This window comes from Botrytis cinerea, chromosome 1 (genome assembly GCF_000143535.2).
Source record: "Botrytis cinerea B05.10 chromosome 1, complete sequence".
NCBI lineage: Eukaryota > Fungi > Ascomycota > Leotiomycetes > Helotiales > Sclerotiniaceae > Botrytis > Botrytis cinerea.
The window spans coordinates 1,808,103-1,831,347 of record NC_037310.1 but is presented as its reverse complement, the minus strand read 5'-3'; the positions used below and the strand labels follow the sequence as shown (position 1 = coordinate 1,831,347).

General features: G+C 44.3%; 8 protein-coding genes across 10 annotated transcripts; 4 read left to right on the top strand and 4 right to left on the bottom strand.

Moving 5' to 3' along the window:
* Positions 1–681: 681 nt before the first annotated feature.
* BCIN_01g05120 (hypothetical protein) lies at positions 682–3,259 on the top strand. Its single transcript, XM_024690519.1, has 2 exons — positions 682–1,272; positions 1,334–3,259. The coding sequence occupies exon 2, from the start codon at positions 1,511–1,513 to the stop codon at positions 2,936–2,938; it is 1,428 nt and encodes a 475-aa protein (XP_024546288.1). The 5' UTR covers positions 682–1,272; positions 1,334–1,510; the 3' UTR covers positions 2,939–3,259.
* A 219-nt stretch (positions 3,260–3,478) lies between these two features.
* On the bottom strand, positions 3,479–7,061 carry Bcrim8. Its single transcript, XM_024690518.1, has 2 exons — positions 5,801–7,061; positions 3,479–5,746 (listed from the first exon to the last, which is right to left on the bottom strand). Exons 1-2 carry the CDS (start codon positions 6,260–6,262, stop codon positions 3,752–3,754), a joined length of 2,457 nt encoding a protein of 818 aa, XP_024546287.1. The 5' UTR covers positions 6,263–7,061; the 3' UTR covers positions 3,479–3,751.
* Positions 7,062–8,766: 1,705 nt separating this feature from the next.
* Positions 8,767–10,086, bottom strand: BCIN_01g05100 (hypothetical protein). Its single transcript, XM_024690517.1, has 2 exons — positions 9,898–10,086; positions 8,767–9,819 (listed from the first exon to the last, which is right to left on the bottom strand). The coding sequence occupies exons 1-2, from the start codon at positions 9,898–9,900 to the stop codon at positions 9,154–9,156; spliced, it is 669 nt and encodes a 222-aa protein (XP_024546286.1). The 5' UTR covers positions 9,901–10,086; the 3' UTR covers positions 8,767–9,153.
* A 136-nt stretch (positions 10,087–10,222) lies between these two features.
* BCIN_01g05090 (hypothetical protein) lies at positions 10,223–12,711 on the bottom strand. The gene is made up of 7 exons (XM_024690516.1): positions 12,311–12,711; positions 11,956–12,135; positions 11,731–11,826; positions 11,585–11,662; positions 11,214–11,527; positions 11,060–11,119; positions 10,223–11,010 (listed from the first exon to the last, which is right to left on the bottom strand). Exons 1-7 carry the CDS (start codon positions 12,516–12,518, stop codon positions 10,384–10,386), a joined length of 1,563 nt encoding a protein of 520 aa, XP_024546285.1. The 5' UTR covers positions 12,519–12,711; the 3' UTR covers positions 10,223–10,383.
* A 402-nt stretch (positions 12,712–13,113) lies between these two features.
* BCIN_01g05080 (hypothetical protein) lies at positions 13,114–14,862 on the top strand. The gene is made up of 4 exons (XM_001548288.2): positions 13,114–13,524; positions 13,573–13,767; positions 13,821–14,314; positions 14,371–14,862. The coding sequence occupies exons 1-4, from the start codon at positions 13,193–13,195 to the stop codon at positions 14,709–14,711; spliced, it is 1,362 nt and encodes a 453-aa protein (XP_001548338.1). The 5' UTR covers positions 13,114–13,192; the 3' UTR covers positions 14,712–14,862.
* Positions 14,863–15,130: 268 nt separating this feature from the next.
* On the top strand, positions 15,131–16,214 carry BCIN_01g05070 (hypothetical protein). Its single transcript, XM_024690515.1, has one exon. The coding sequence runs from the start codon at positions 15,193–15,195 to the stop codon at positions 15,733–15,735; it is 543 nt and encodes a 180-aa protein (XP_024546284.1). The 5' UTR covers positions 15,131–15,192; the 3' UTR covers positions 15,736–16,214.
* A 165-nt stretch (positions 16,215–16,379) lies between these two features.
* Positions 16,380–20,227, top strand: BCIN_01g05060 (hypothetical protein). Of its 2 annotated transcripts, XM_024690514.1 has the most exons (5): positions 16,380–16,983; positions 17,182–17,538; positions 17,601–18,168; positions 18,221–19,567; positions 19,616–20,227. In XM_024690514.1, the coding sequence occupies exons 1-5, from the start codon at positions 16,829–16,831 to the stop codon at positions 20,096–20,098; spliced, it is 2,910 nt and encodes a 969-aa protein (XP_024546283.1). In that variant the 5' UTR covers positions 16,380–16,828; the 3' UTR covers positions 20,099–20,227. The 2 variants fall into 2 exon arrangements, with proteins under 2 accessions (XP_024546283.1, XP_001548342.1); XM_001548292.2 differs by lacking the exon at positions 16,380–16,983 and having other exon boundaries at positions 17,017–17,538.
* A 307-nt stretch (positions 20,228–20,534) lies between these two features.
* BCIN_01g05050 (hypothetical protein) lies at positions 20,535–21,351 on the bottom strand. Of its 2 annotated transcripts, none has more exons than XM_024690512.1 (2): positions 21,106–21,351; positions 20,535–20,910 (listed from the first exon to the last, which is right to left on the bottom strand). In XM_024690512.1, the coding sequence occupies exons 1-2, from the start codon at positions 21,253–21,255 to the stop codon at positions 20,683–20,685; spliced, it is 378 nt and encodes a 125-aa protein (XP_024546281.1). In that variant the 5' UTR covers positions 21,256–21,351; the 3' UTR covers positions 20,535–20,682. The 2 variants fall into 2 exon arrangements, with proteins under 2 accessions (XP_024546281.1, XP_024546282.1); XM_024690513.1 differs by having other exon boundaries at positions 20,535–20,826.
* Between the last annotated feature and the right edge of the window lie 1,894 nt (positions 21,352–23,245).

Genomic DNA, 23,245 nt, shown 5'->3' with positions numbered 1-23,245 from the left:
TTTGAAACGAACGGCCTACCTGTCAAGGGTTCTCCACGACGGAACCGAGAGATGGGTGGCGTGAGCTTCAAGTCCATCGGAATGTCCGTTATCGAAGAGGGAGGGACAAGGTGAGGGGCGGAAACTTGGAAGGAGGAAGAACAGTTGGATATTGCTGTAGAGGAGGGTGGTACGAGATATCACCAGATAATTACTCCGTGGGAGATCTTCTTGAGTAATCCTTTCTCGTCCTCTCGTTGCCTCGTTGCCTCGTTGTCTTCGGGATTTGCTTTGATGTGTCTGAACAACAAACGTGCAAGAAAACTCGGCATCTCTCATTCTCCACTGAAACTCAACAACAAAAAACGGTTCTGCAAATTGAGATGGATTGTAACAAACCCCACCATACGATAGCCAAATGGATATGCGTTATGGATATCATGATAAGATCTTCACGGCCCCTTTCCCATGTCTTACGTTCTTAACGAGTTGTTGTGGTGGGTGGGTGGTGGCAATCGAATCAAGATAATTGGACTCTCACATCGATTTCTCCATATCTACTTGTTTTAACAACCAAAACACAAGAGAATGTCTGGAAGTAGAAGGGATTGTAGCAAAGTAGCCAGACATCGTGTCTCGTGTACTCCATACATATATAAAGCGCACAGATGCAGTACGAAGCAAGCATAGAACGCATTTCAAGAAAGTGTCTACTCAGATTCGACCGTATTGATCGATTGCACGTAGCAGACTCCTCCTCCTCCTCCTCCTCCTGAATATTTTCTAGTGACTTTTGCCTTTTATCATTACACTTGCGTAGATCTGAGGATTTGACATTTTATACTTGGGCACTCCGTAATCATCCTAATCCATATGCTGGCCCCTCCTTGGCCCTTTCCCGTCCCTTGTTCAATCTGGAATCTTGCAGTTATTTGAGGGAGAATGACTGGTCCATAACAGTCAATAGGAAAGCGCTACGGAGAAATATCTCATTCTTTTTTTTTTTCTCTTCTCTCTTCTTTAGACCTTTAGGGCCAAGCGACGTGTGAACATCCCTCCCATACTTACTTTTAGTCTTTTACTAGGTATCTAGGTACTCCACCACTCACTCCACCACTCTCTCAATTCATCCCTCCATTCCTTTTCTTAAACCACCCCCTCTCCCTCTCCCTCTCCCTCTCCCTCTCCCTCTTATAAGTCCAAATTCTTTCCCTCCTCCATCTTACCACTTGCTCTCCAACCTCTTCACAAAACCTAATACACATCTTGAGGAGTGTGTACGAAAGTTGGTAAGTAGATGCCTCTAGCATTCGACCCGATTAGAAAGCGTTCGGAAGCTAACAAATACTCCTAGAATTTATCGTTGAGCCTTCTTTAATTCTATCCCACCAAAACCTCAACAAATTTGGTCGATTCACTTCAGACGGCTACAATCTTGTCACTCCCTATTGCCTCGAACATCGAAGTGATAATTTCCTTCGAATTCTCATTCTTTTTCTCTTAATTTCGAGTCTACAAAAATTACAACACCATGGCCTCTACCACTGCTCTCCCAAAGCGCACCGCCGTTCAAAGAACGGTGACCTCCTCCACTGCCGAATCAGCTCCCTCGACAGCTGCCGGTTCCCCCAATGATACCCCAAGACAATCCCCCTCGTCTACTTCTCTGTCATCTATGTCATCTCTAGGCGAAGATGTTAAGAGCACCAAGCCATATGGCAAACTCATCGATACTTACGGAAACGAATTTGAGCTTCCAGATTATACCGTCAATGACATCCGTAACGCAATTCCAAAGCATTGTTACGAGCGATCTGGAGTAAGGGGTTTGGCTTATGTTGCTCGCGATATTGCCAGCTTAGCCACCACATTCTTCCTCTTCAACAAATACCTTACACCAGAAAACGTTCCCTCAACTCCAGCGCGCGCTGTGCTGTGGGCTTTATACACCGTTGTTCAGGGTTTGTTTGGTACTGGTCTCTGGGTTCTTGCTCATGAGTGTGGCCATCAATCTTTCTCGACTTCAAAGGTCTTGAACGATACAACTGGGTGGATCTGCCACTCTGCTCTTCTCGTCCCATACTTTTCATGGAAGATCTCTCACGGCAAGCATCACAAAGCTACTGGCAACATGGAGCGTGATATGGTTTTCGTTCCAAAGACCCGTCAAGATTATGCTACCCGCGTCGGCAAGTTCGTTCATGAGCTTCACGAGCTCACCGAGGAGACTCCAATCGCAACTCTTATTCACTCCATCGGACAACAACTTGCTGGCTGGCCTTTGTACTTATTCATGAACGTCACCGGTCACAACAACCATGAGCGTCAACATGAGGGTCGTGGAAAGGGTAAGGTCAACAGTTTCTGGACCGTCAGTCACTTCAACCCAGCCAGTCCTCTTTATGAAGCTAAGGATGCCAAATTGATCTTGTTGAGTGATCTCGGTATCGCCATCACCGCCGCTGTCCTTATCATGCTTAGCAAGACATACGGATTTTACAACATGGCTATCTGGTACTTCATTCCATACCTCTGGGTAAACCACTGGCTTGTTGCTATCACCTTCCTCCAACACACCGACCCAACTCTTCCTCACTACTCTGGCGAGAGCTGGAACTATGTTCGTGGAGCCGCAGCAACCATCGATCGTGAATTCGGATTCATCGGACGCACTCTTCTTCACGGTATCATCGAGACCCACGTTCTTCACCACTACGTCAGCACCATTCCTTTCTACCACGCCGATGAGGCTACCGAGGCCATCAAGCCTATCATGGGTCGTCACTACAGAGCCGATGTTCGAGGCGGATCCCTTGGATTTTTGAAGAGCTTGTGGTCCAGCGCTCGTTGGTGCCAGTGGGTCGAGCCATCTGAGGGTGCTGAAGGTGAGGGCAAGAAGGTATTCTTCTTCCGTAACCGCAATGGACTCGGTACACCACCAATGAAGCTCAAGGCATAAATTGAGTATACGAAGTGCTCGTAAACTCAAACGTTGGTGGAGGGAATTAGCTCAAAAGTAACGGGGGGCCTGTGGTGATTTATCTGCTTTTACATTTGTTGAATTTCTGGGGGACGGGGTGTTAGGAGGCGCAAAATAACTTTCAAGCTACGAAACCATTTTGCACGTTCGCTCGCTGTAATACGCATCGATCAATGTGGTAGTCGGAAACGACGACTTACTGTTTCTCCTTTCTGTATCCCGCGCTGCAAGTTAGAGCTAGAAGAGAATGGCTAGATTAAAAACCAAGAAATGAAAATTTATGAATGAATAACCTTTATATCTTTCTCTATTTGTTCCTGTCTAGTGAAAATGATGACACTAAAGGATCGAGTAGAAGATGCATAATTCCAGTTACAAATCTCCCGGAGATGGATATGTGTATTTTCAAGGCTAATGCACGGTATTTGGGATCTTCATCCTAACATGGACGGTATTTCTAGAAATAGTCACAGGTGTCTGGCCATTTTCTACACACAATAATGACTGGGGGATTAACAATGCATAGATATTAACCTAGGCAGGCAGGTAGGTAGGTGACAATTGATGGATAATGTGATGTATCTTAGTAGTTAAAATTTTGGATATTATATATTCATTTAAATCGTCTGCTAGCAGCTTTCTTGGAAAGTCTCCCTCAAGCGCTGCATAGCATGGCATGGCATGGCATAGCTTCTAATAGTCTCTCGCTGTTTCAACCTCCTCTCCCTTCCCCCTTTCACCGTCCATGGGTATTTACAAGTACAAAAGCTCTTATTCACATACATTCCCAAATCACCTCTCATATCTCGGCGGTAAAGCTTCATGACCCGACGATGTTCCCTCAAAATCCTGATGTGCATACCCGCTTCCATATTCGTCTTCTTCGTGAAATATCGGCGCCGAAGGTTCATGGTCATGCGGTGCCGAAGCAGCAGCACCCTGTCGGCTACTCTCGCCCTCTTCTTCCAACTCGGGAAACTCTGAGGGCGCGCTTGCTTCAGCTAGGAGTCTTTGACGTTCAAGTTCTTGTTTATCGTCTGTGGCGTGCGAGGCGTGTGAGGCATGCGGTGTGAGATCCGAGAGACTGGGGGCTGAGGGGCCAGCAGGTGGAGATTCGCTTACGTGCGGATTTGACGGGTCAACCGGATGAGACGCAAGGGGCCTGGGGTTACTAGGCGGCAAACCGTCGGCGGTGTAAAGATCTTCATCGGCTGGATTAGGTGCAGATGGCCCAGGGTTGCCCCTTGCTGCAGCCGATGATGACGATGATGATGCTTGGAAATCTGGGGGCTGGCTAGGAAGAAGTCTCTGTTCTGCTCTCCTGAGTTGTTCTTTTTCACTGAGTTCTGTTTGACCTTCAGTTTCTGGTGGTGGAACGTATATTTGTGTATGTGATGGAGGTGGGTATATAGAATGTTGATCGGAACGCTGTTCAAAGTTGTGATTATATTCATAAGGGTATGGTTCGTCATAATTCGGGTCGTAATATTGGTAAGGATGATTAGGGTATTGCGCATTTTCTTGGTGTATATACTCGTGGTCGAACGGCTCTTCGTGTATGGGATTTTGAGCCGGAGAAGGTGTGACTGGCCTCGAGTTTGAGGATTCAGCTGGTTGTTTACCGGCATGCCTTGCTTTGTTTCGAGCACTATCCGTAGTCCCTACAATAACTTCAAAAACACAGGCAACCACACTCTTTTCTCGCCTAATGTGGTCCGTATCAACAATGCTACCCCCAAAGGCAGCCAACATGCTGGCATTCCCTTCTGATCTATTACCTGTGCTTCCATAGGCGGCAGGTAAGCTAACTGTTCCAATGCGTGGCACGTGTCGTTGTTGGCCGGCTAATTTCCCTCCCAGATCAACTACAACTTCAACTTGGTATTTGAAGTTTACCATCTGGCCAGGCACGCCACTTATAGTTGGAAAGCAGTCTTCGGGAACTCTGATAGATGCTGTAACGTGTGCAGTCAAAGTTGAAGGGTCAACAATGAGTGGCGCAAATGTCTGCGAAAGATCTTTTCGGAAGACACTAGTCGATCCAGCGGAACTTAGTGACAGACCACCTAAGCCGGTCTTAGATTTAGGGTAATATTCTTCATGCTTAAGCCTTTCAGCTTCTTTCCCTTTGATATCCTTGAACAGTGATAGAGGAGGCGAAGAATCTATTCGGCCTTGTCTGTAAAATGTAATTATAATGCCATGCATACTTTTGATAGCCTTAGTGTGCTGTACAGTAATTTTGACCGGCAGATAATCTCCTGGTAAGCATCCGGACTTGAGTAATTCGATTGTAGCTGTGATGGTTTTATCGTCTAGGGAATTGCTGCTGTTGCCTTGGCTATCTCGAGCAGACCGTGCCGATGATGGAACAGGTCCCAACCGAAAGCTGAGGCCAGTACTACTGCTTATCGTACTGTCTGTACTGAAAGTGCTTTGGACATCGCTTTGCGCCGGACTTCGAGGTTGCATTTGGTTATCATGCATATCCACTTGGCTCGCCGAGTCATCCGGTCGCGGTGACGTAGCTTCAGTTGTATCACTAATGGATCTTGTGTCCGCATGTTCGCGAGATGGGGGCTGGTCTTTCGGCTTAATGGACTTCTTCCTCTTTGCTCGTCTCGAAATAGGTTCCAGTGATATTGTTCGGGGTCGGGGTGGACCCAAGGGACCAACATCCACTCTCTCAACCAGCTCAACCTTCCTTTCGCACATCGAGGTCGCAGCTATTGTAGTTGGCCGGGTAATCGTCGAAGAGATCTGATATGATATCGTTCCCCTTTCAAACTAATCACATTCATTAGTCCAAGTCGCATTGGGGTTTGCTCAAAAGTTGCCTACATCGACGCTTGTCGGAATACCCTTGGTGGGAAATTCCAGTTCGAAATTAAATCTATATACTCCAGCATCAAGTCTACCTTCACCACATAATATAACTTCATCTTGGAAGAGTGAGCAATAACCATTCCCAAAGTATTGTGACTTCATGGGGTTGCCCGAGGCATACGTCACTGTGTCTGGCAGAGGCTCGTTCGCGCCATTGGCATTCTTGTAGACGTGTATGAAACCATGTAGGCAGACAGTGAGGTGAGTGATGCGAACGGGTTTGACAACAGTCAACACCACGGCACCCCTTACCAGATCCCCTGGTGCATATCGCCGATGAGGTTCAAGTGGTTCGATATGGAAGTCGGCCAGGTTGCGCGTACGGGACTTCAATGGGGCAGTCAATCTAGAAAACAGAGAGCGACCTGTCGATGCGGTCGGCGACGACTGGGCCGTGGAAGTGGCATTCGCGCACATGCTAATATAATATATGATATGTTCGCGGTGCCAAGTCTTAAATCGTGTCTGCCAAGTACTGGGAAGGAATTGACGGAAAGTCGCACGCAGAATATTGGCAGAACTGCAAATTCCGGGCGACTGCGGGGGGAATCAACGACAGTTGCCAATGCTAAGTCGTTATAATAAGAAGTGAATCAAGATGCATGGCAAATGCTTGAGTGTGGAAATTGAGTAATAAATAATAGTAATAGTAATTGGAACGGCAATAATGCAACAATCAACGACAAAATAACAAATATATAAATAAATATGAATATAATAGTGAATCGGAACACGAATGGGGTTTCGTTGATGGAGACAGTTGGGTCAGTCAATCAATATTGATGGGTTGACGGACAATGGAAGACGGAAAATCGGGAAGACTAAGGGTTTTAGGTCTCTCGAATTCTTGAATCTAAGACTTAATGACTTCTTTCTTTTCTCTCTTACTCGTAGAAGGATTTAGAAACGGGGGGTTTTGTGCAATGGTGATTTGTGATCTGGAACCAGGATTTGCAATCTTCTTCAATGAATGAACGGAGGGAGGAGTGGGTGGATGGGTGAGCGAGCGAGTAAATGAATGAATGAATGAACGTTTTGTTGGTCAAAACTCAAAAGATTTCAAATGCACCTAGTAGCTTTTTTCGTGCAAAGTGTACCTAGGCAGTAATTCGTCGTGGTTCCTCAGATTAGAACTTGTCAATGTTTTACCACTGCCCATAAATTGTCCGAGTCCGGGAGCAAAGGTAGGGTACCAGGTAGAGGAAGTCGGTGGCGCGGTGGGTAGGCAAAGTATGAGAGCAGCCAGAACAGCCAGAACAGCCAGAACGGCCAGAACAACGAGTCCAGCGCGCGTGCGAGTGCGAGCAGAGAGTATGGGGACTGCACCTGGGTAGCTACGAGGTACGAGGGATCGATTGATATGAAAGGTGGGGAGGGAGAGACCCAACGAGAGAGCAAGCGGGATGCACCTCTTTTTTCTTCATGAGAATGCGAAAGAACCTTGGAATCCCAGAAACAATATCTGGATGCGGAAGGTTTCGAAAATCAGTCTTCCTTTTGGTTTGAACAAAAGTTTGTTTTAATTTAAGATTTGTGATAAAATTGGGTACAAATCGTGGAAGCCGTGTAGCCCAGACAAATTTGAAGGGGTTCAAGAGGGACCCGGAGAAGGTCCTTACGTGTTGCAGAAAGCTTGAATTTGCTCAGGGGTCCAAGGTCCCACAGTTCACAATTCAAATGATCCAGTCCACGATATAGTTGGGCGGGCGAGTGGTGTGTGGTAGGTATGCGGTGTATGGTGGGTATTGGCGTGTATGTATTCGCTGAAACCTGACAATCTGATACTCTGCTTTCAGTTATAAGGCTGAGGGATAAAAGGGAGTTGAGGAGCTACGTGAGGCAGAGGTGGTGTTATAGTGCGTAAGAAAGCGCTTAGTAGGCAAAAAGCGTCGAAACTGCAAAGATATGTATGTCCCTGGTGAGAAGAAGACGGAGAGGAGAATGAGTGCTCAAGTGAAAAATGGAACACGGAAGGACATGAAGAGCATTACATTATCTACCTACCGATGCAGACTTATTCGGCTCTAGGGATATCCGTTTTGGATGATTTCTATCGGGAAGCGGTAGGAGAATATCGGTCCAATGCAAATTTCATGTATATACACTTGTCAGCCAACCATTTCGTATGTCAAAATATACTAATGAAGGATGTACAGCATGTAGCATTGTAGCAATATAACTTTCGGTAACTTTTCGGTGCAAGCGAGTAACCCTCGAGGAATAATAAGTGAAAGGGATGAGTCCAGTAGGGCTGGATTGCTCCAGGCGTCGAGGAGGTGACCAGCGTATACGATGTACGAGCAAACCATATATTGTCCACATCGCTTGCAACCTACTTGTTTATCATACCGGCACTCTTACATCCAATATAGTCTTGTGAGGGACTTGAATACCGACAGTTCATTCGCAATGTAACCTGAGTTCCTGATGGCATCTTACTTGATACTTTGCAAACCATAAAAGTATATGATCTTTCTTCGTCTCTTTCGGGATCCGATGCTTCCATTTCCTAGGCATCCTTCGATTGACACGGGAACTCATCTCTTAGCTTGAGATTTTGCGATGATTTACTGTTCATCATGCATGGCACTATCACCCATTCGTGTCTTCGAGTATATGCGCTCAGCCATATGCAGCAATCTGTATCGAAGGTTGAACCGTTGGATAAGGTGATAGGGCGCCCGAGAAGCGAAAGAGGATATATTTGATGCAACACTGTGACTGACAGCTCGTCGGTCTATTGTGCTAATTGGTGGATTCCTCGGTGCGGGGTACAATTTGGTTAAATCCCCGAGTCCCGTTTGTGACATCGAAGATTGTTGCCCAGCTGGTCCCTCGAAAATCGCGATTAGCCTAAGATTAGGAAAAAAGCTTGTCTAGTTCCTCCCAGGCATTTTCCCGCTTTGGGCTGCACTTGCATCTGATTTAGCAAATTTTCCAAGTGGCCAAGTGGAGATGTTGGGGTTTGCGTACATGTCACATCTGTAACATGAATAATGTTTCAAAAACGTATCATCAAGTTTTCGAGTTGGAAATAACAAACGAACAAACAAACAGCTCCCAAGCAATCGAATGATTAAGGTTAATGTTCGGATTGATCAGCCGTCTACATCGATGCACACCGTACCATTTGCTGTCTGATCACACTGTCCTCCATATCATATTTTGGAAGAAGCTGACAACAACAAAACATGAAGCTATACCGGCCAGACCGAGTAGCGATAATCGCAAGCCAGTAATACCATTTCCATCATATCACATTCCGATAATTCGAGGTTGTCCATGCAAGTAGAGCTACGAGGGATCCACTAATTTGGGACCGCTAGTTCTTTCAACCCTTCCCCGACTACATAGTCCTCACCACATGCTCGATGCATGATCTCTCCAGCTTGAGCTCGGTCTCCCGTCAAGCTGACCAGAAAAGATTCAAGCGATTCAAGGTTGTCGGTCCATCTCAACGTGCTCTCCTTAAGTTTGTTCGTTGCCTCCATTTTTCGCAAGATCTCAGCAGGATCGTTATCACTGTAGAGCTCCAATTCCTTATCAAGAGCGTCGTTCTCCTTCACAAGAGCCTCGTAAGCGTCCATCAAAGCGTCTCTGTCTGATCCACCATCAAGGAGCATTTCATCGTCCTCTTGACGTTTTGTCATTTCCTTTTCAAGCTCTTGTTCGGCGACCTCAATTGAAGCCAACAATTTAGTTTCCTCATCCTTCAATTTGTTGATCATGTTTTCTTTGCTCTTCTTGGCATCTGAGGTAAATGACCAATACCAGTTGCCACTTCCAATTTTCTCAACACGGATCAGATTCTCGTCTGTGAGCGCTTGGATGTACTCTTTCACTAGCATGCCGTTGATCGAACCGACAGATGGGAGTAGTTTCTCGAGTTCTTTAAAGGAATACACTCCCATGGAGGTTCGAAACCAGTCCAGAATCTTTGCTTGCTTGGCTGCGGGTGGTAGATTCTTGGGAGCCTTTATAACTATCAATCATTTGGTTTCATCTATTTTGGCTGACATCTTTGACAGCCATGTTTGTGTGGAGAAACTTACCATTATCAAGGAGAGATGATCGTTGTGAAGATCAAACTCTTGTCAAAATCTGCCGGAAAACCCTGTTTCGTAGATGAATCGTAATCTCAATAAAGGCCAGTGATGATTATGATGATTTATTGCACGCGCAAGAATGAAGGTTTCTTGGGGTTGAGGTTCGCAGTCTCGTTCAATGGTCGATGGTTAATCAATGTTGGTGAGGAGGAGGAAAAGTAGGTGGGCTGCTACGAAAAAAGGCGAGCAAGAGTTCATCTTTGCAGCACAAAATTTGTCGATACAATCAGGTGCTATATTACCCCAACATTTAGATACTCGGGCAGGTATTTGACATAGTGAGAAAATTACTTTTAACAAGAGATGTTGTCATAGTTTTCTATCACGACCACAACTACTCATCTACCTGATAAGTGCACAATTATCTGCTCCGAAAACCCTCTCAATTCAACCTTCGACGCAATAGATCCAGCCAGTGATTGCGTTATTCGATCATCTGGCCTTCTCAACATGTTCCATGGTTTCACTCTCCTTGTCTATCATCGCCTCTTTCACTGGATTCATCTTGCTAACTTTCGCATCGCTCCCCTCAATGACTAAAGCCACATCTTCCAAACTTGTCCCCTTCGTTTCAGGACACGCAAAGTACACCACGACAAACTCGACGGCGATCCATGCCACATAGAAAAAATAGAACTTCCAACCAAATCTTGCAAGGCCTAATGGGTTCACATAGGTGTTGAATGCACCTGCTAAGCCCGTGACTAACCAAAATAGTGAAATGCCTTTGGCACGCAACGTGTACGGCAAGATTTCAACCACATAGAGCATCATGGCACCTGTCCATCCCAAATTATGTACTCCGCTATACAGATATATAAAAGCAACCGAGGCATAAGAGGCGGATTTGGATCCAGTGTGGGTGAACACACCAGTAAGGATGGTGATTATGGTAAAGACAAGCCACATCAGGCCCATTGACCAAAGCAGAAGAGGTCGACGACCTACTCGAGCAGGTAGAAATGCAAAGCCGACAGAACAAGCAAAGGAAAACATTTGGGAGGTTGCAGTGATGAGAGTTTGCTGGAATGTTGTTGTGATCCCAACGTCGTCAAGCATCTAGAGCTTGTCAGTGGTGCCAAAGAGGTTAAACTTGAGATGTGCTTACTGTATGTAAGTAATAGGACACTACGCCATTTCCTGACCATTGCTTACAGATTCCAAAGAACTATGAATCATTATCAGCATTTAGTACACTTCGCAAATTTTCACCGTTGCTGTGCCGCCTCGAATGAGTACACAATAAGGGACTTGGGGCTCACAATCATAATAAACATTCTCCATTGGTTTCCTTTACCTCTCCACATTTCACTCCAACTTGATTGATTTGCTGAGATCTCCAACTCGATTGTTCCGACTATCTCTCTGTATTCGAGTTGTACGACCTCATCTTCTCGATCTCCATTGGCATGATACTTGGATAGCACACCCAAAGCAGCGTCTTCACGACCTTTGCTCACAAGCCATCGAGGTGATTCAGGAAGAAAGAAAATACCAAATGCTTGGGCGACAGAGGGCAAAGCTTGGAATATTGAAGGAATACGCCAGGACCATGTGGAGTTCAATCGAAATGTGCCTATCTATTGTTAATACCTAGCTTTCAACATGTGTAAGCTATGGCAAAACAGCCTACCAAAAGTTATCCAGGAAGCGATGATCGAGCCCATTGAGTATTGGGTATTTGAAAGCGCAGTCGCAGTTGCACGATGATCTACTTTCTATTAGTTTATCGCATTTGGATGCCAAATAATCCTCGGCTTCCTTCTCAGGAGAACTTACCCGGATATGCAAGTTCCGCTACTAGTACAGGTCCAATGGCTCCAACAACCACTCCTCCGATCCCTAACAGAAGTCTGCCAGCAATGAACATGCCAGCTAGGTTTTTCATCAGCCTTTGTTTCACAATGCTCGTCTGTGCATCCTTTCACTATTTCATTATGTCTCTGTCTTCGCCTATGACACTTCTTTCTGACCACGCAAAGCGATGGAGTGAAGCAAACATACCATTAATGGCTCCAGTACAAAGAGCAGTCCCAAGTATTGCAACCATACTGCCAAAGAACAACGCCATTCTTCTGCCAAATCTGTCGCCCAGTGGCGTGATAAAGAATACTCCCAAGACATTTCCCACCCAATAACTCGCCGACAAAATGCCCAAGAGTGAGCCCTTTGGGTTATGAAATTCTATCAAGTTCCTATTCATCAGCCATGTTTCTTATTTCAATACAATCTAATATGCTCTTCGATGAATGATAAAATTACCCTCTGAATACATCTCTTCTTCATAGCCACATCCCAGACCGGAAGAAAATAAAGAGTTACACCAAGCGAACACAAAAGAAAAAATGCTAATAAATACCCTTCTGCCAACTCTTCAACTGCTGCACATTGTTAATGAGACTCGCATCATAACCCTGGACATATTCACTCATCAGCGGTATCACGATAAGAAGATTGAGTTTCAGCAATCCTCGATCATGCCACCAGGGACCACGTTTATTCGTTAAATGAGAGGCGGACACGAGAGCATCTCTGTCAACCATGGGGGATTTAGTCGGAAACATCATTTTGGCTACGACAAAGAGATGCTGAGGAAGATGAGAATGTGAGATTGTTGGAATGTTGGAATGAGCAGATAGGATGCACATGAGTATTATATTTACTTTCATCACGATGTGGTTGTCCCACCCCGTCTCTGCATACAGGCCATGTTGAAGCTGCAATGCTACCTAGCTAACCCATCCTATCCTATCTTATCCCATCCCAACCCATCGTGCCCTACCACTTGACAACTCTTTTGCATATCATCTCATATCACATCAAGGGCATACGCAAGAGAACTGCAAATCTTCCCCACGATAACAAAGTTCGCATCCAATAGGGGATAATGCACAACTCGCTTATCGGGGATATTTATCCGGGGGTTGCGGGGTAGAGCATTTTCAAGCTTCGGCGGGTGATGAACCGACTGGGGCTTTATATGCGAAGGACAGGGGATTGGTGGGATATCTCTGGGGTATCTTCATGCATGCGTATTTTGGAGCTGGAGCCGAGGATCGTTTTTCAACAGGTATCGGTATTGCACGTGTGCATGCGCTGGTATCGTGATGGAGGGGGGATACGTATATGTGGATTCAGATGTGAGCTTTGTATTAGTATCAAGGTCATTGCGGCGGTATTTCTGTTTTCAAGATTGTTCATAAAGTCGATTGTTTGACTTTCACTAGATATTCATCTCATAATGGGACTCCCAGAGCCTAACATTTCAATCCTCGGCCCGGATCCCAAAAGAATACATAGAATCAACGCAAATTCCTTTCAACAAAACGCCATTACCACTGTTAGCGGATGGCAATATGTAGCATTCTATACCGATCATCCTACGTCCACGAAGCCGAGTGCTTGTATGATGAATCTGGGTAGAAGAAAAGTCTTACCCACGCATTCGAAGTGGGAAATATTGAGTTTCCACGATTATGAACAGGTGGCTGATGATGGACATAATACAATATCTATTGGTATCTGTAGTGGAGATGGAAGTATACACATAGCGTTTGATCATCATTGTGACAGGTGTGTTGTTGTTTTGAAAAAAGGCTGAGCAATGCTGAGAAATGTTAGATTGAGATTTAAAATTTTGAAACGCAAAGATTCCGAAAAATGTACAGAGGATTCTAATGTATGGAATGCATCTTTGTTTTCGCAAACGCAAGATTATCTTCCTGGTATTGCACATAATGATCTGATGGACGAAGTCACTTATCCTCGTTTTGTCAACGTGGATGATGATTTGTTGTTGACGTATCGTATTGGCCAGTATGTATATTCTGATACAACTGCACCTGCACATTAATTTAACGTGAATGTAGAGCAGGATTGGGATCAGATATTCTTTACCGCTACTCGGCAAAGTCTTCCACTTATACTTATATAGGCCAACACCTTACTGGTGTTTCTAACAGCCCATATATAAATGGTCTTGATTATCGAAACTCGCGTCTTTATTTGTCATGGTGTTATCGAAACTTCATTCTTTTCGAAGCTTCCACAGACGCAGATGCCCATAAACAACAAGCCGGACCTAACGGGCCCGAGAACAACTATGATCTGAATTTTGCTTATTCGGAAGATGTGGGAAAGACATGGAAAAGTTCGGATGGAAGAACCTTGGCCATACTGAATGGAGGGGAAGAAAACACCATCTTGCCGCAGTCCAAGGCGAGAGTCTTTGAGATTCCCATGGGAAGTGGGATCTTGAACCAAGAAGCTCAAGCGGTGGACCGAAAGGGTGGATTCTGGGTTTTGAACAGGGAAAATTCTGCGGGCGAGCAGCAGTGGATACTTTATTACCGCGATTGTACAGGTAAAGCCACAATACTGATCAAATTATATTGAGGACTTTATACTAATAAATATTAGGGGGGTGGACAAAGAATGCTGTCCCAACGGATGGCATAAACAAGCCTACTGAGATTGGCTCAAGAGGAAGCATATCTGTTGACAGTAAGAATAACGTATATCTCGCTTTGCCTGGAAATACAGATTCAACCCTCAGCATCGTAAAAGTGCATGGTAAGAACGGACAAGTATTCTTTGATCATGTATGGAGTGGATCAGGATTTGATGGCGAGCCTTCAGTCGAGATACAAGAGGTGGAAGGAGGCGAAAATCTGTCCATTTTTACAAGAACGGACAAACGAGAGGATGGACTTCGAGACGTAGTTGTTTTGGATTTTAACCTCGATTCCAAACAGATCTAGATAGACTTCCGAAAGCAGTTCATGGTAGGAACAAATGTGCCCCCTTCACCTAGACATATATCATGTCCCGCCTCCAGTTGCTTACAATATATGTATCGCGTAGATGATCATGGGTGAGATTCACTATACCTCCATTTCAAGAATCGAAACATCTTCCCGGCACATTTTGTGCTGACATGAAAACAAAGATAATGAAGTTTTGATTGGATAATATTTGGGTTTATACTGGGCTAAAACATTGCCAAGTGAAAACTGTTTGAGTACCTACCTAGTAGATAGCTATAGAGGATCTCGCATGGCCGAGGACGATGTGTATAACTACGATGAAATGTGATCAAGAAATTGGTGGAGGGTGTATTGACGCCTCAGGCATGGAGAGCATTGCCCCACTTCACATGCACAATGGCCAAGGTCGCATAGAGTAAAAAAGTAGGACAAACAAAAGACGACGGGGACAGCAAAACTCAACCCTGATGGATCAATGACTTGCACACCGACATATTACGAGATCTTAGACATCCCGTCGTCTCTCCAAAATGCAACACACATTCCGGTAGCAACTTTGCGAAGCGCATATCGACGCGCACTTCTTCGAAATCACCCTGACAAATCTCAAAGCCAAGAACAAAGTCATACAAGCAGACCCCAAACAGTCTATACTATTGACCAAATATCCGTGGCTTTCTCTCACCTATCGGACTCCAAACTACGAGCACAATATGACAAGGAATTGAGATTGCAGAATCACTCTATACATGGCACAGGACAAAAGGAAGGAGAAGTTTTCCGAACGGGTGTTGAAGTTGTCGACTTGGATGATTTGAATGTCGAGGAAGAGAATGGCATATGGTATAGAAGCTGTAGATGTGGAGATGATCGAGGGTTCTTGATTCGAGAGCAAGATTTAGAGGAGGCAGCTGAAGATGGTGAAATCAGTGTGGGATGTAAGGGGTGCAGTCTCTGGCTCAAAGTTCTCTTTGGTGTGATGGAGGATCTGCCAGACGATAAGGGATCGGATGCATAGATGCAGGATAATAAAGGACAATATAATCAGCTGTGCCTGGTTTGCTGTCAAAGGCTGGAGCACAATATGAAGGCTCGACAATAGAGAGCTTCGAATAAAGAGTCACTGAGTTCACCGGCCAAGAAGGAAAGAGCTAAAGATATGAATAAAATATTGGTTAGAATAGCATTTGGAAGCTTTCCGAGCCATGGTAGATGAGGATGCTTTACTTCCCCTTACTTATGGCCTTTACGAGCTGCTACGAGAATGGATGGAGATCAATATCGATATCTATACAGATATTGACTTGGCTTGCGTCAAAAAGTATGTACCGTCTTCCTATGACTTCCAATCAAAGCTCGAAAGCTATTGGTCGCCTCAAACCTGCGGTGGTTGTAAATCTTCTTCTTGCAACAACCAAATGAAACCTTGACGGTAAATATTGGAGCACGTCAACATATCGTAGGAGAAGATCGATATAATGTTGTTCGAACCGTTTACGTTGCGTGAAGAAGGAAGAAGAAGAAGAGCGCGAGAAGAAAAGTTTTGTGCAATGGTTAAATGGAGAACATCGCCCAATGCGGCTTAACGCAATCTGAATCTTCCTCACCGCCACCCAAAACAGCAGCCGGATAAATAAATCCATGATGAGTATGATGATTTTTGAAGATATATCCTTGTACGAATAGAAGAGTACGAGATGATTTTGGTGCCACGCTCCCGTCTAAAAGCTCGAAATCTCACATCTCACATCTCACTCGCATTAGTGAAGGTTGACAAGCAGGTGCTTTAGCCGTTTTCCCACCTTTGGCACTCATCCATCCTTCTCGTCCTACACGGCATCACCTGGCCATTCCTGTGCTCTTTCTGCCACTGTCTGGTTCCTATCTATCCACTGGCATCCATCAAAGCTTTTGCTTGCAGACCCAGAAAGACCCCACCTTCCTCAATCGTGGGTAGTTCGATCGTTCCTTCCCAGTCATTTCGATTGTCCATTCTTTTGCCCAGGTTGCAAAGGTGGTGCGTGTCATATTTGTACATACGGCAGAGCATAGCAGAGCATCGCATCCGGCGTTGTGTGTGTCTTTCGTAGCTTCCCTCACGTCTTACTTCGATGTCAATGCGTATCTCCAATATCCTTACATCGTCCTTTACTCGGCCTCCAGCCAGTGTTTTCCTTTCCTTAAGTAGAGCACAAAGAAGATTACCCGTTGTCAGCAGAACCTTTCAGAGTCTTTCAATTAGTTCATATCGAAGCTCTGCTTCACTGTATGTTATACCCCGCCATTTCTTTCATCCCGTGGAGCGCTTTCCATTCATTGTACAAGCTTGAACATCTACCCTCGTGATACCTCAAGCAAGTCAACTGAGGCAAGATCAACATACCTAAACCCAAATTTGCTTTTGATTTATTCACTATCATCTTAGTGCGCAGTGTTCATAAGCTCACCGATTATTCCAATTTAGACCCAGTCCTTCAAAAAACCGTCCTCAATTATCAAACAACCTTCGAAATACAACTTCAACTGCCTCGGCAATCCGCCATTGTTCATATAGAAGACACAAGATGTGTAGAGGTGTACATGCCGGAGAGGAGGTAGAGAGCGCAGGAATGGATGTTACCAATGGAAGAGAGATCTTGCCAGCAAATGTTATTCCAAGGCACTACAATCTCACATTAGAGCCGGACTTCAAGAAGCACACCTACGAGGGTACTGTTATAATCGATTTAGATGTTGCTGAAGATACTACTTCTATCTCCTTGAATACTCTGGAGCTTGAGATACATAGCACAAAAGTCACTTCCGGATCTGAAGCTATAAGGTCAGTAATGCATTGAAAAGGCGGCTGTGACATGTTTCCTCAACAAATCTAACATTCAATAGCTCCACTCCAGATGTTTCTTACAATGAGGACAACCAGACCACAAAGGTTGCTTTCAAGCAAACCATCCCCAAGGGAGCAAAGGCACAAATCGAGATGAAGTTCACTGGCCAGCTCAATGATAAGATGGCAGGATTTTACAGATCAACATACAAGAATGCGGATGGATCCGAGGGTATTTTGGCAACAACACAAATGGAACCGACTGATGCCCGAAGAGCTTTCCCTTGTTTCGATGAACCTGCACTGAAGGCAGAATTCACAATCACTTTGGTCGCGGAAAAGCACCTCACCTGCTTGAGCAACATGGATGTTGCTTCGGAGACTGAGGTCGAGGGAAACAAGAAGGCTGTCAAGTTCAACAAATCGCCACAAATGTCGACGTATCTTCTCGCCTTCATCGTTGGAGAGCTCAACTATATTGAGACCGACAAGTTCAGAATTCCGGTCAGAGTCTACGCTCCCCCAAACCAGGACATTGAGCATGGAAGATTTTCATTGGATCTTGCAGCACGAACCCTGGAGTTTTATGAGAAGACCTTTGATAGTCCATTCCCTCTACCAAAGATGGTAAGTTCTTATATTAGTTCCCATACTCCAAATGTTCTAACTTTGTTCGCAGGATATGGTTGCCATACCAGATTTCTCCGCTGGTGCCATGGAAAATTGGGGCTTGATCACTTACCGTGTTGTTGATCTCCTGTTCGACGAAAAGACTAGCGGTGCGTCTACAAAGGAACGAGTTGCGGAAGTCGTCCAGCATGAGTTGGCTCACCAATGGTTCGGTAACTTGGTTACAATGGATTTCTGGGATGGTTTGTGGCTCAACGAGGGTTTTGCAACATGGATGTCGTGGTATTCCTGCAACATCTTCTATCCAGAATGGAAGGTGTGGCAAAACTACGTAACGGATAACTTGCAAAGCGCCCTCGGTCTTGATTCTATTCGAAGCAGTCATCCAATTGAAGTACCAGTCAAGCGAGCCGATCAAGTCAACCAGATCTTTGACGCTATTTCATACTCCAAAGGTTCTTGTGTCCTTCGCATGATTGCAAGTTATTTGGGAGAAGATGTGTTCATGGAGGGTATTCGCCAGTATTTAAAGAAGCATGCTTATGGCAACACGCAAACTGGTGATCTCTGGGACGCACTGAGCAAGGCGAGCGGCAAAGATGTCTCGGCAGTTATGGACATCTGGACAAAACAGGTCGGATATCCTGTTGTAAGTGTCACCGAGAACGAAGATGGAAAGAGCATCCACGTCAAGCAAAACCGTTTCCTGCGAACAGCAGACGTCAAGCCTGAGGAGGATGAAGTTTTGTATCCGGTTTTCTTGGGTCTCCGCACTAAGAGCGGTGTTGATGAGGAACTTGTTTTAGACAAGCGAGAAGAGACTATTCAGGTCCCTGCAGATTTCTTCAAGCTGAATGCAGACCATACTAGCATTTATCGAACATCATACACTCCGGAACGACTCGAAAAGCTAGGCCAAGCTGCCAAGGAAGGTCTACTTACCGTTGAAGATCGTGCTGGAATGATCGCAGATGCAGGAGCTCTCGCTTCAGCTGGATACCAGAAGACTTCCGGTGTTCTAAACTTGTTCAAGGGCTTCACAAGTGAGACCGAGTTCGTTGTCTGGACTGAAATCCTCGCCCGATTAGGCAGTATCCAAACTGCTTGGGTCTTTGAGGACGACAAAGTCAAAGACGGACTCGAGTCATTCCAAAGAGAACTTACGAGCGGATACGCCCACAAATTTGGATGGGAGTTCAAGGATAGTGACGAGCATGTCCAGCAACAATTTAAAACTCTTCTTTTCGCTAGTGCCGGTATTTCTGGTGACAAGATCATCATTAAAGCTGCACAAGATATGTTTGCTAAGTTTGCAGCGGGTGATAAATCTGCTATTCATCCAAACATTCGCGGTAGCGTTTATGCCATCGCCTTGAAATATGGTGGCAAGAAAGAGGTATGTTCAATCTGTTTTAAAAAATAGATGGTGACTAATATTCTACAGTACGATATCATTTTAGATGCTTACCGCAACTCGACAAACAGCGATGAGCGTAACACTGCTCTCCGTTCTTTGGGACGAGCTAAGGACCCTGAATTAATCAAGCAAACTCTTGCTTTACCATTCGGCGGTGAAGTCAAGGAACAAGATATTTACCTCCCCATTAGCGGACTTAGAAGCCATCCAGAAGGTATCGAAGCATTATATGTTTGGATGACCGAAAATTGGGAAGAGCTTGTACGAAGATTACCAGCCGGTTTGTCTATGTTGGGAACGATGGTTACCATTTGCACATCGGGCTTCACTGGGGAACGTAACCAGAAGCGAATTGAGGAGTTCTTTTCGAAAAGAGATACCAAGGGCTTTGACCAAGGTCTGGCACAAAGTCTGGATAGTATTAAAGCGAAGAGCGCTTGGGTTGAGAGGGATAGAGAGGATGTCAAGGCCTGGGTGGAGGCAAATACTCAAGTAAAGAGTGAGCTTTAAGTAGCTCTAAACTACGTACTGAAAATTTGATACATAAATATCAAGGTTTCCAATAAACCGCACTGGCAGAAATCAATGCAATATTCAAAGTGAAGACAGTATTTCAAATCATCTGAATTATTTAATGCAATGCAGAAATTCAAAGCTCCTGGATATCGGAATGTAGCTTCGACTTTTGGACTGGTAGATGTGTAAGATGCAGAGACATCAAGATTGTAAACAATTTTTTGTCGAAAGCCCTATGCGGTTTTCAACTTCCAGATAAGTGATTATGTGTTAGGTGCGAATTGTGTTTCAGCTCAGTGCAATAATATCCCGCTCATGACGATCCCTGTCAGACTTGGATCACACACGACTTCTTGCTTTACATCTGTATCCTTCTCTCTTTTGAACTTGGGCTTGCATGAGCAATGAAATTTCTTTTCTGTTTGATGTATGATGAGAATTTCCCGAAGAGCCAAAAGATGAAGATGTACCTAACCTATCCTCGCGAACGACGCATTTGGCGAGTTAATGAATAAGTCAACGTGTCATCTGATATTCCACCTCATGACCCCAATATAATTAATTTTGAGTAGTTTGGGCTAGGCAATAATGATTGTGTGAGATTGTGTATCGTAGGGCAAACTTGCCGCTGCTCCAGCCACATGGCGTGCTGTACGTGCTTTTGATATCGATACACTTGATAGCTTGATGCGGAGTTGTGTAACGTAGCTGTAATGATTGGGCTGGTTGATTGCCGGGGTTGTTAGATATTGTGATTTGTTTTCGAGTAGATGATAGTATGATGTGAGATGGGATAGGATGGCGCACTAGCACTCAGGACGACACGTTAGTGTTTTTGAGATTTTGATGCGTGGGTGGAAGACACAAAGCCTCCGTGTCTGCATTCCCGTCTCGAAGCCACACACCTTGAAGCTGCACACAGTGTATATGCTTCTTTTATGCTGGTAGAGCACGGGTAGATATCACGTCTTCTGTATGTGTGGAAAACTCAGCTGACTTACCTCATTTGCTTTCTTCAGCCAGGACGGGCGTTGTTGAGACGGCTCGGTTGTCGGCACGGCGTTATGGGGAACAGTTTCTTTGCAATGTCGAGTTGGGAAGTGAAAGGTGGGAAAGAAAAGGAAGGGAAAGGGAAAACTATCCTGATACATGGCAAGATGGGATTATGTGGATGGCAAGGGAAATACACATGGCCTCAAGATCTTTGATCTGATACATGTAACTAATATTGCCAAGTCTAGAAACTCAGCTTGAGAAAGTTTTCAGCCCGTATTATTTTTTGTTTTTAAAATCAGCACTAGCTTGGAGTTGATATTCACACTTGCTCTCTCATCACAGGAAAATCACGTATCTGCAAAATTGTTCGGTTTTCGCCATCCTGACTCCTTGAATCTGCATCGAGACCTCCACGCAGACTCCAATCCTCTTTCCTCTGCTGGGATGTCCCAAAACTGTACTCCAGGTTCAGGGGCCTCTGAAATTCAACTCCTGTGGATTTTTATTCGCAAGTTGCTTCCGATACCTTGCCATGCAACCGCTATAGATACCGCCACTGGGGCGTCGTGTTGAAATCTCAAGTATCTCTAGCTTGAAGGGACGCTGGTCCTTTCTACACCTCCCGCCCCAATCCATGGAAATGGCCATTCCAAGCCGACAGCGGATTTTAAGGGTGAAATGTGTTCAAACGAATCCTGGCTCTTCGAATATTGTAAACCAGTCCATGTATTAGATGTGTCAATCCGGATAATCGGATCTCGCAACACAAATAGGCCCGTCAATTTGTCAATGAGCCTCGTCATAATGAATCCCAAGATATGCTCTGAATTTCATCCAAGATTCTGCGCGATGCCATCAAGGCACTGGCTTTGCATTGAAATTTGCAGACGAAGACGTTTGTAGACGAAGACGTTTGATGCCATTGGCTCTAAGAGTGCTACACACACTATGCGTATACTCGTGCGAGCAGAAGATCATGCGATTTTGACGTTAAATGGAAACAAGATAGGGAGAGCTAAGAAGCGACTGACATAATTTTCTTAGCAACCAGCTACATATTTTTTGCCGCCCAAGGAGACATGATGTTGCTGCAGGGGCAATTTCGGATAGCCTCGGCGTGGCCGAAAGTATACGCACACTCGAATCCAACATCACGTTCAAAATTCTGTTGTTAATTGATCAATAAATATTTCTATTCAAGACCAAACGTCATATTGTCCAGAAATTAATAGTTGCTATATGTTATATGTTATATGTGTCATGTTTCGTCGAATTTGGAAGAAGCTTGGTAACGAGATCCACAGGACTAGACAATTGAAATGAGCCGGAATCGAAAAATACACCAAAGATGATCATTTTTCACCCTTTTTAAACTTGCATATTCTGAAAACCTCTGAATTGATTACAATGAAATCTTGATATATCATACACATTCATACAAATTTTAATAAAAAATTAATGAAATTCAAGAATTCTATTTCGTAACAATTTTATTAATCAATTTAACACATTTTCAATTTATTTTTTTTTATTTTTAGGAAGCTTCAACTTTAAACTATAAACTCTAAACCAAATAAAATTTCAACAAATACTTGATATAATTTCTATCAAGTAATTACTGAATCTCTATTATATAAAAAGATTCCAGATATTAAAATTCTTTCTATAAACAATTATACACTATTGAAAAGATTGGAAAATAATCATTTTTGATGTATTTTTAAGCTACGACTTTTTTCAATTACGAGTCACTGTATCCCCTAGACTGTCATCTTGTGACTCCGGGGTGGTCCGTGCGACAATCCTTGAATGATAAAGCCTTATTGGATAGAATAGCTATTTTGATGAGGTTTTCAATTGTGATTTCAAAGTTCTATTTTTTGTAATTTTAAAAAATGGTAAAGATTTGAGATTGGTATATAATATTATATTCAAAATTTTGATATAGAAATGATATTGACTGGATTTTATATTAGACAATAAATGTGAATATTGAATGAAATTCAAGAAATCCTGATGTTTGATTGGTCACTAAGCCCCAATAAGGTCATAACATGGCGGTCTAGTAGATATCTGAGAAGAAATATTTTTGAAGATTCTTTGATGTTCGTAATTTTGGTGTGCACACAAGCTTCATAAAAAGCG

Bases quoted from the DNA above. Each gene is read 5' to 3' on its own strand.
- BCIN_01g05120 (XM_024690519.1), top strand. From the start codon at position 1,511: ATGGCCTCTACCACTGCTCTCCCAAAGCGCACCGCCGTTCAAAGAACG.
- Bcrim8 (XM_024690518.1), bottom strand. From the start codon at position 6,262: ATGTGCGCGAATGCCACTTCCACGGCCCAGTCGTCGCCGACCGCATCG. The intron at 5,747-5,800 runs GTAGGCAACTTT...GAATGTGATTAG, and splicing joins GTATTCCGACAAGCGTCGAT to TTTGAAAGGGGAACGATATC.
- BCIN_01g05090 (XM_024690516.1), bottom strand. From the start codon at position 12,518: ATGATGTTTCCGACTAAATCCCCCATGGTTGACAGAGATGCTCTCGTG. The intron at 11,827-11,955 runs GTATGTTTGCTT...TGAAAAACCTAG, and splicing joins TTGTACTGGAGCCATTAATG to CTGGCATGTTCATTGCTGGC. The intron at 11,011-11,059 runs GTAAGCACATCT...GACAAGCTCTAG, and splicing joins TGTCCTATTACTTACATACA to ATGCTTGACGACGTTGGGAT.
- BCIN_01g05080 (XM_001548288.2), top strand. From the start codon at position 13,193: ATGGGACTCCCAGAGCCTAACATTTCAATCCTCGGCCCGGATCCCAAA. The intron at 13,525-13,572 runs GTGTGTTGTTGT...GAGAAATGTTAG, and splicing joins TTTGATCATCATTGTGACAG to ATTGAGATTTAAAATTTTGA. The intron at 13,768-13,820 runs GTATGTATATTC...ACGTGAATGTAG, and splicing joins TTGACGTATCGTATTGGCCA to AGCAGGATTGGGATCAGATA.
- BCIN_01g05070 (XM_024690515.1), top strand. From the start codon at position 15,193: ATGACTTGCACACCGACATATTACGAGATCTTAGACATCCCGTCGTCT.
- BCIN_01g05060 (XM_024690514.1), top strand. From the start codon at position 16,829: ATGTCAATGCGTATCTCCAATATCCTTACATCGTCCTTTACTCGGCCT. The intron at 16,984-17,181 runs GTATGTTATACC...ATTCCAATTTAG, and splicing joins TATCGAAGCTCTGCTTCACT to ACCCAGTCCTTCAAAAAACC. The intron at 17,539-17,600 runs GTCAGTAATGCA...AACATTCAATAG, and splicing joins TCCGGATCTGAAGCTATAAG to CTCCACTCCAGATGTTTCTT.
- BCIN_01g05050 (XM_024690512.1), bottom strand. From the start codon at position 21,255: ATGTATCAGGATAGTTTTCCCTTTCCCTTCCTTTTCTTTCCCACCTTT. The intron at 20,911-21,105 runs GTAAGTCAGCTG...CCTGAGTGCTAG, and splicing joins GGCTGAAGAAAGCAAATGAG to TGCGCCATCCTATCCCATCT.